This window comes from Mandrillus leucophaeus, unplaced genomic scaffold (genome assembly GCF_000951045.1).
Source record: "Mandrillus leucophaeus isolate KB7577 unplaced genomic scaffold, Mleu.le_1.0 Scaffold98, whole genome shotgun sequence".
NCBI lineage: Eukaryota > Metazoa > Chordata > Mammalia > Primates > Cercopithecidae > Mandrillus > Mandrillus leucophaeus.
In genome coordinates, this window is record NW_012110696.1 from 2,950,647 (window position 1) to 2,961,079 (window position 10,433).

The 10,433-nt window shown below is 47.9% G+C and overlaps 1 protein-coding gene across 2 annotated transcripts in view; it reads right to left on the reverse strand.

Moving 5' to 3' along the window:
• Positions 1–10,433, reverse strand: part of PIGG (phosphatidylinositol glycan anchor biosynthesis, class G) — a 59,903-nt gene that overhangs the window by 30,234 nt on the left and 19,236 nt on the right. The window contains exon 4 of one of the 2 annotated variants that reach the window (XM_011970913.1): positions 3,250–3,462. In XM_011970913.1, coding sequence (XP_011826303.1) covers positions 3,250–3,462 — 213 coding nt within the window. Of the gene's footprint in view, positions 1–3,249; positions 3,790–10,433 lie in introns of those variants that run through there. The other variant, XM_011970915.1, reaches the window with a different exon arrangement.

The window sequence follows — 10,433 nt, forward strand, 5'->3', positions numbered from 1 at the left end:
AGCTATGAGGGTGCATCTGTGCATCGAAACAAATATCCATGGAGCGTGGACAACATGCCAGGCGCTGTGCCAGGCGCTGTGCCAGGGGAAAGACATGACATGGCGAGCAAGCAGGTGCAATCCTTGCCTGCTGGGGCCTGGATCCAGTAGGGCTCACAGGCACGTGTGCACGCGCACGCACACACACACACACAAGTGTAATTACAAACTGTGACTACATTACAGTTGTAATTACAAGTTTCCCAGGAAGGAAAAGTAGAGGGTACCAATGAGGGATTTTTGGTAATGGGGAGGAACTGATTTTGGACTGGGAGTGGGCGCTGGACCAGGAAGGTCTGATGTTTACGCTGAAATGTAAACGGTACCCAGGAATTCGCCAGGCAAAAAACTGGAGGAAGAGCATCAAGTTGATGGGAACAGCATGTGCGAAAGTCCAGAGGCGAGAAAAGGCCAGTCCCACTACACTGAGAGAGCCGGGCACCTCCAACAGACTGGACACCACCCAAGGACTGTACGGGCCTGGCTGTGGGTTCTAAAACATATTTCAGTGTCAGAACACGTCCTCTATTTTGTTTTAGGAAATGTGATCCCCGACGGTGTAGACAATGGGCCGCCAAGAGGGGGTGTCCCAGACGCTGTGGGCTGTGTTTTCAGTCAAGGGAGGCTCCTGCATTCATTTAACAGGCTGGTTTCCTCCCATATCCACTGTGGTTCCCAACTTCCCCCAGCCACTGCTTCCGGAACAGGCAAATAACCCTTCCATTGTTTTTTTGATTTTGTTGGTATTTTTTTGTTTTGTTTTGGAGACGGAGTCTCACTCTGTTGCCCAGGCTGGAGTGCAGTGGCACGATCTCGGCTCACTGTAAGCTCCACCTCCCAGGTTCACGCCATTCTCCTGCCTCAGGCTCCAGAGTAGCTGGGACTACAGGCGCCGCCACCACACCCGGCTAATTTTTTGTATTTTTAATAGAGACTGGGTGTCACCACCGTGTTAGCCAGGATGGTCTCGATCTCCTGACCTCGTGATCCGCCAGCCTTGGCCTCCCAAAGTGCTGGGATTACAGGCGTGAGCCACTGTGCCCGGCCAAAAATTAAACTTCTTTTGTTGGTGTTTTCATTGCTCTTAGCACAGAAAAAAGGACACATTAACAAAACAAGCAATATGCAAAAGCTACCAAACTCAGACTATTTTTTAAAAAACCAAAAGCACAAGTCACGGTTGTCCCTGGTCTTGACTAAATGTCTCCATGGCCAAAGGCCTCCACCTGGCCACCTCACAGGGTGAGAGCTGGTGCTCAGTGGGGCCTCCGGCCACTCATCACATCCGGTTCCCAGCACTCCTTGGCTGGCCGGGTTTGTCTTCCACGAGTGACTCTAGGAGGCCGGTTTCTATCTCAGCGCAAGCTTGTGGACGTTCACTCTATTTGGTAGTAATAGTATCCCGCTACTTCAAGTAGGGAAATCCGCCAACACCACATTAACTGCTGCCCCCAAATAGAAGCCGACTTCCTCCAGGCTCTCGAAGGAGCCCCAGTGTCAAACATGATTCTCTGATGAACGCGGCTACGTCAGAGTCGATTGCCTGAAGATGTCTCAGGGAGACAAACGTTCCTCTCCTGGATCCTTCCTGCAGCTGTCTCCTGGCACCTCCCTTGGCCCCACACCCACCTCAGGCAACCTCACCTCCTACTCCCATTAGGGTGGCTGTGTCTGCTGCCGAAGGCTCTCGCCTGCCCAGTACCAGCCAGGCCCTACCCTACTTTCCATCTGACGAAGTTACTCATCATCTCCTGCAGCCAGACCCGAAACTCAGTTCTCAATTCCTGATTTTATTCGATACCAACCTTTGACACAGCAGCCCACTCCCTGCTTCCTGAAATTACTTCTTTACAAGGCTTCCTGGACACCAACACCCCACTCACAAGCACCTGCCTTGCAGAAGTGCTCCCCCTAAGTCGTGCCCTCCTGAGGAAATGATTACCCTGCTCCTTCGCTTTCAGCTGAAAGTCCCGGAGTCGTACCTAACGCCTCTGCTCTGCTCATACCCAGTCTCTCAGCACATGAGCAAATCCTGTCTTCATGATCCTCAAAATTTTTCCAGAACGCAACCACTTCTCCACCGCCACTGCCTGGGCACTGGCCACCCTCACGTCTCACAGAAGTACAGCCACTGCCTCCTGACTGATCTCCTCCCACAGCACAAAGCAGAATCCTCCACAAGGGGACCTGAGACAGCCTTTGAAAATGCAAGTGGAGGACTCTGGCTCTCACCAAACCCTGCAGTAGCTCCCCATTTAACTCAGAATAAAAGTGAAAGCCCCTGCAGTGCCTAGTGGCCCTCATGCCTTAACGCCATCTCCTCTGCCCTGTGTTGCCACTCTGGCCCCTGCTCTGACCATCCTCTGAATGTGCGCCCCGTGGAGGACCCTGTCTGCTGCCCCCACAGCCTGTAATGTGCCCTCCCAGATGGCCAGTGGCCAGCCTGCCCCAGCGGCTCCCCAGCCCGCTTCACTTCCCACCCCATGCCTGTTTATTCTTTTTTTTTTTTTTTTTTTGAGATGGAGTCTCGCTGTCGCCCAGGCTGGAGTGCAGTGGCGTGATCTCAGCTCACTGCAACCTCCGCCTCTGGGGTTCAAGCGATTCTCCTGCCTCAGCCTCCCGAGGAGCTGGGATTACAGGTGCCCGCTATCATGCTAATTTTTGTATTTTTAGTAGAGATGGGGTTTCACTGTGTTGGTCAGGCTGGTCTTGAACTCCTGAACTCATGATCCGCCCGCCTCGGCCTCCCAGAGTGCTGGGATCACAAGTGTGAGCCAGCCCTCACAGGCCCAGCCCTGTTTATTCTTTTCCTAAGGTACTCATCACCACTGGCCATCGATCACTTCCTTTTCTCTCCTCCCTCTGGAAGTTTCCATGAGGGCAGAGCCTCTTACCGCTCAATGATCTGTCTCCAGTGCCTGTAACAGCCTCTCATTCTTAAAAAGATCTCATTCTTAACAAGATCCTGGTAAATAGCTGTTGAATGAATAAATTTATGAAAGAACTTTAATTAGATAACTGCATCTGAGGGTGTTGCCAATGGTGATTGTTAAAAGTTCTAAGAAAACAGAAGCACAGTCTGTATAATCAAAGAGTAGTGATGAAAAAATATTCCTGACAAACTGCATACCACAGAAAGACGTCGGAGAAACACGACCTCAGTGGAAACACACAGCTCTGACAGAGTTCGGAAAAGATGAGTTGACTGACCTTTTTCATATGACGGTACATTCTCTTGCAACAGTTTACTAAGCTGCACTGTATTCAAATGTAAAAATCTCAACTGCTCTCTCATTGGTCTTCCTTCCACCACCGGGAATAGAAGGCTCCCTACGCTGTCTTTCGGAATCGGCAAACCAAGTGCTATCGCCAGGGTCGCGGCCACATCCGTCTGTTGGACATGCTTTGGATGTCGGATATCACCTAGAAAAAGAAAACATTTTAAGTAACAGACTTCTAGAGAGTTTAAGATGGTAGTCATTCTTGAATTAGACCTTCTACAACTAACATGAGCCAAATGATCCGTCTCTTCACACCATTCAACACAGAACCCTACAGGAATCACCTCACTGCTTGCTGTGTCGATCCAGTAACAGAACCCATTCTATGCCAGGGGCGGTGTCTTTCCTTCAGTAGCCTGCAAAAGGCTGGGAGAGAGACTCATACGAGGAATTCCATACAGTGAGGCTACGGAGCACAGGCTGAACACAGAGGAAGCAGGTGGTCCAGCAGACATGGAGGGACCGTCACTTTGGCAAGGTCAACAGCCAACCGAGAATGAAGTGAGGCTGGGATCGCTGACAGCCTGGCCCCTCTGGATTTGGAGCGTCCCATGCTCTGCCCTCTATGAGTACACATGCTGTTGCTCATGGAGAAAATGAACCCTTCACGGCTCCGGAGCAGCTGTGGGTGCTTCTACAGGGGAGCGCAGAATGAGGCAGGTTCAGCTGGGCCAGGTGCTCCAATCAACTTGGACAAGCTGGACATCTGCCTGCTGGCTAAAGCTCAGTCCCCAACAGGGAGTGGTTATCCTCCCATCTCCTTGCAAGAATGGCTGTGACGTCAGCACAATGGGCCTAGGCCACTACTCTGCCACCATCCACTGATTTCGAAGGAGACACTCAGCTTGGTCGGAGTGTTTTCATCTGTAACGACAGCAAACAGCTCCATACCCCAGAAGGTCAATGCACACCTGCCGGGCGCTGAGAGGCCACAGGGACGCTATTTAGGACAGGTGGTGCGTGAGGTGTCTTTAGATACTCAGGTGTGAGTCTGTGGAGGTTTTACTTTGATTGTGGTACTTTTTTGTTGTAGGGAGTTTTTAATTTGGTCAGATTTATTAATGGCCTTGGCCAACTCTCTAATGATGGCTTCTAGGTCATGCTTAGAAAGAACCTTCCACTCCAGTGTGGCTGTTTTCTTCCAGTACTTCTTTCTTCTAGTATTTTATTACATTAAGTGCTTTGAGCTGATACAAAAAAATAAAACACAAAAACAAAAGCAAACCCACCTGAAATTGATTTTGACCCTCATACTGGTAGTGGCAGTGCTGGCATGGTTATTCTGAGACCGTTACGTGTCTATTGTGGGATAAAGCCAATGAGTCATTATGTGATATTCTAATTCTATCGTATCTGGAGTTGTTGACAACCAAGATTCTAAACTTAGGGAGAAGAAAGTACAGATGTAAGACCTAAGAAGTCAATTTTACGGTTTTGAAGGTGAATCAATACAAACACAAGATCATTTTATCTTAAAACAATCTTTCTGTCTAGAAACAATGACCAACCACTCAGAGCTAGCACTGGTAGCTCTGAGACAGTGGTCTTGAAATACCACTTTCCGCTAAAAAGAAGCAGGGCATCCTGGAGAAATTGCTGACTGCAGGTCTCGAGAAGGAAATGCACACCAGTAAACCGTAGTAAACCAAAGAGTTTTGGGGCTGGGGACCTAGAGATTTACAGAGACTTAAGAGACACATAAACAAATCACAATGTGTGGTCTTACTTGTAGCCTGATTCAAACAAGCTGAAACACTTAGAGAGAGAGAGAGACAGATCTTGGAGGGATGAACACTGTTCGGTGATATTCAGGAATTAACACTATCTTAAAAATGTGACAAGGGCATGAAGATTATGGGGGTAAAGAGCACATATCTTTTAGAGGTCTGCTTCCAAATAATAAAGGAGAAGGGAAATGAGTGTGAGCACAGATGAAAGAAGATTGGCTATAACTAGCCAATAACTGGTGAAGCTAGACTAGGGGGTTTATTATACTACTGCGGCTACTGGTCTACGTCTAAAATTTTCCACACTATAGGCTTTTAAAGACATTAACATGCTTTGATCTGGATTGATCTTGTTGTAAAGAATAAGGCAGACAGTCTGCATTACCTTTTTCCAAAAGCTCAGCCAGGGGTACCAGCATCATTTATCGAGCACCATGTCTTTTCTGCACTAATCTGAGATGCCACCGTTATCACCAAATCCCCAGATACACTGAGGTCTATTTCTGGCCTCTTGATTTTGCATATTTGACTGGTTTGTGACCAGTTCTTACCTGCACAAACTATTTTAATAACTGTAATTCTGAAATACAAACACAGGGTAGGCCTGTGGATTGCACCCCACCAATGATGAGGGGCCATGAAAGAAGTTCCAGCACTTCAGAAAACCATTCCCACAGCCCAGCAGCATCCTTTCACCGCCAGTCTCTACCTCCACTGGCTCGCCTGCAGAGTCTTCAACATTCAATCCACAAGTGATAAAACATCCACTAGGTGCCAGGCACCACTGCAGGCTTCGGGGACAGAACAACAAATAGGGTCAAACATTCCAGTAGCAAGAGGCCGAAAATAAAACAGACCTGCTCTGCCCTCTGGGGACGTCCACGAACAGGCATCCTCTCCTTCCCAAACCCCTTGACTCTGGAGCAGCCAGAACTGTGCTGCCCACACGGCGAGGTCAGCGCTCTGGGGATGGGCAGTGGCGGGCTGAGTGTCTCTGAAGTCACTCACTACACAATCCAAAACTGCTTATTTTGAAAATAATAAACACCTTAACATTTATTTTTATTAACATAGAATGAAAATTTGCATGCATTTTTAAGATAAAAATCCTTCAGAACTACAGGGAATAGTGTTAAGAGCAGCTCCATCAACTTGCTCATCAATGAAACAAGCACAAATGGTAAAAATTTTAAAAACCACCACTATCACCGTTCACAGTCTCTGGAAATTGTCTAGGAGTACACAACAAATGAAGAAATCTTTATTCAAGAAAATCCACTAGGCCTTGGTAAGAAGCGTAAGAGTCTGTAGCCCTTGAACCATGTCCTGCTCCATCCCTCCCCCTCCTAGCCCAGTGGGACAGAAACTCCCTGTGGTGGGTGCAGCCCAGAACACAGAGCTCCCTTTCCCCCAGCTCCCCCAGTTCCCGACAGAGGATTATGCGACCTCCTTCCCATCTCCCCCTGCTCTTCCTTTCCTCTTCAAATAGACAATATCAATAAAGAGATAGAAATTATTATTTTTAGATGGAGTCGCACTCTATCGCCAGGCTGGAGTGCGATGGCACAATCTCGGCTCACTGCAACCTCTGCCTCCCGGGTACAAGCGATTCTCCTGCCTCAGTGTCCTGAGTAGCTGGGATTACAGGCACCCACCACCACATCTGGCTAATTTTTGCACTTTTAGCAGAGACGGGTTTCATCATGTCGGTCAGGCAGTCTCGAACTTCTGACCTCGTGATCTACCCGCCTTGGCCTCCCAAAGTGCTGAGATTACAAGAGTGAGCTGCCGCACCTGGCCAGAAATTATTCTTTAAAAAACATCAAATGAAACTCTGGAGTTAAAAAAATATGATAACTGTTGGGAGGCTGAGGCGGGCAGATCACAAGGTCAGGAGTTTGAGATCAGCCTGGCCAATACTGTGAAACCCTGTCTCTACTAAAAATACAAAAATTAACCAGGCATGGTGGTGGGCACCTGTAATCCCAGCTACTTGGGAGGCTGAGGCAGGAGAATAGCTCGAATCCAGGAGGCGGAGGTTGCAGTGAGCTGAGATCATGCCACTGCACTCCAGCCTGGGTGACAGAGCAAGACTCCATCTCAAAAAAAGTAACTGAAACAGAAAATTCACTAAAGGGGTTTAACAACAGACCTGAGGCCGGGCGCGGTGGCTCATGCCTGTAATCCCAGCACTTTGGGAGGTCAAGGTGGGTGGATCACAAGGTCAGGAGATCGAGACCACGGTGAAACCCTGTCTCTACTAAAAATACAAAAAATTAGCTGGGCACAGTGGCGGGCGCCTGTAGTCCCAGTTACTCAGGAGGCTGAGGCAGGAGAATGGCATGATCCTGGGAGGCGGAGCTTGCAGTGACCTGAGATCGCACCACTGCACTCCAGCCAGGGGACAGAGCGAGACTCCGTCTCAAAACAAACAAACAAACAAAACAAAACAATAGACTTGAACTGGCAGAAGAAAGAACCAGCAATTTAAAGACAGATCAATAGAGATTATGCAACTTAAAGAATAGAGAGAAAATTTTCCAAATTTGATGAAACACATCAACCTACACATGCAAGAAGCTCAATGAATTCCAAGTTGAGTAAATATAAAATACAGATTATAGCAAAAATGCTAAAAGACAAAGAAATGGGAAACCCAATCAGATTTAAGAGTTGACTTTTCATCAGAAACCATTGAGGCCAGAAGGCAGCGCGACAGCATATTCAAAATGCTGAAAGAAAAAAATAGCCAACCCAGTCTTACAGTCAGCAAAACTATCTTTCCAAAAAGCAGACAAAATAGACATCCCAAATTTTTTCTAAAACAAAAAATTCTTTGCTAGCAAATCTGCTAGCAAGAAATACTAAAAGAAATTCTGCAGGCTGAAAGCCAGTGACTCCAGATCAAATTTCAGATACATAAAAAAGCAAAGAGCATCAGTAAAGGTAATTACATAATTACGAAAGATACTATAAAAGCATTGTCTTCTTTCCTCTCCTGATTTAAAAGCAATTATATAAAACCATATCTATATAATTATGCCATCAGTTTATAACATACAGAGAAGCGACATATTTGATAACAACAGCACAGAGGTGGCAGGTGGGGACACGCTATACTGGAGTAAGAAAATGACAACATAGGAAAATATACATCCACACAAAAAGCTATACACACATGATCACAGCATCATTATTCATCATGGGCAGAAAGTGGAAACAACCCAAATGTCCACCAACTCACGAATGGTCAACGAATGTGTTAAATCCATGCAACGGAAGACTATTTAATAACAAAAGAAATGAAGTCTTTTTTTTCTTTTTTTAAGACGGGAAGTTTCACTCCTGTCACCCAGGCTAGAGTGCAATGGCACGATCTCGGCTCACTGCAACCTCCGCCTCCTGGGCTCAAGTGATTCTCCTGCTTCAGCCTCCCGAATAGCTGGGATTACAGGCATGCACCACCACACCCAACTAATTTTGTATTTTTAGTAGACACAGGGTTTCTCCATGTTGGTCAGGCTGGTCTCCAACTCTCAACCTCAGGTGATCCGCCCGCCTCGGCCTCCCAATGTGCTGGGATTACAGGCGAGAGCCACCGCGCCCGGCCTAGAAATGAAGTCTTGATACATGCTATAACTATGAACCTGGAAAAACACTATCCTACATGAAAGAGGCCACGCACATGAGACCACATGGTTCCATTTACATAGAACATGCAGAAGAGGCAAATCTACAAAGATGATGATTACCTAGGGTTGGGGGAGGGAGAGAAGACTGGGCTGGGGAAGAGGAAGGCGGCTGCAGAACAGTATGGGGTTTCTTTCTGAGGTGAGGAAAATTATGTAAAATTGACTGTGATAATGGTGGCCCAACGCTGTGAGTACACCAGAGTACAGTCCTGGCTCATGAAACGGGCATGATGAGAATAAAGAAAACACAACATAACCGCCTCTCAGGACTGAAGCTAGTGATGAGTTTGGCATGTGCAGGCAGCCTGCACACATGCAGCCGCCCCCACCATTCCCAGCTCTGCCAGGTCAGACATTCAAGATGAAGAAGCTTCATAAATAGATAGAAGAGGTCAGATGGAGATGCTTCCCCAACTAACTCTCACTTCAGTGAAAGGGCTGTTCATTCAGCAGGTATTTGCTGGCAACTGTCACGTGCCAGGCAATGTTTCAGGCTCATGGTGGGCAAAACAGACATGGTCCTGTCCTCATCTGGCTTAAAGTGTAATGTGGAGGCAGATGTTATATGAATCCCATAAATAAACAAAATCCATCAATAAGTCTGCAATGATAAACCATGCCAAGAATGATGAATGGGGACAGCTAGAGAGATCAATCTGACCAGTGCGGGGCCTATCCATGGCATTTACAACCACAGAGGCAGGTGAGACCATATCTCCAGGGCGAATGCAGAACAAAACAAGAAGGCAGTCCGGTAAAAAAGACCAGGGAAAGGAAACTAGGCTAGCAAAGGAGAGAAAAGGAGGAAAACCAGAAAGATGTGAGGTCCCAGAAGCCATGGGACCAGCAGCGCTAAGGGTGCTGAAGGGTCAGTGAGAGCAGCGCCCGAAAGCGTCTGCTGTGCTTGACGGCACTGCAGAAATAACCGCTGAGCTCACCGCGAGTGAGTCCGTGAAGTGTGGCAGCAGAAGCCAGGCGCAAGCGGAAGGCAGGCCGCCGACGGGACAGCAAGGCCGACGGCCGCGAGGGCAGAGTGGGTAGGCTGGCGGCTGAGTCAGGGCACAGGTCAAAGTGGGGTGTGTGTGTGTTTGGGGCGTGTCTGAATATTGACAGACGGGGCCTCTGTCTGTCCTGCTCTGGTTGGGTCCCATGACTCTTGCTGACACTGCTGTTCGATAGATGGTTTTCAATAACGCAAACTTTTTAAAAAGCCGAGGTATTCACGTTTCCTTCAGTTCACATGTGCTGTCCAGATGTCTGAGCTACTGGCAGTTTTTCTCAACAGTTCCAGATATCCAGGCAGCAACACTCATACAAGAAAATTCTGACGAAGAATATTTGTATGTTAAGGATTAGAGGAAGGAATGTAACTTCAGATCCCGAAAGCCTTTTGCCCCATTACTTTTCTTTTTTTTTTTTTGAGATGGAGTCTCGCTCTATCACCCAGGCAGGAGTACAGTGGCCGGATCTCAGCTCACTGCGAGCTCCGCCTCCCGGGTTCACGCCATTCTCCTGCCTCACCCTCCCGAGTAGCTGGGACTACAGGCGCCTGCCACCTCGCCTGGCTAGTTTTTTGTATTTAGTAGAGACGGGGTTTCACCGTGATAGCCAGGATGGTCTCGATCTCCTGACCTCGTGATCCGCCTGTCTCGGCCTCCCAAAGTGCTGGGATTACAGGCTTGAGCCACCGCGCC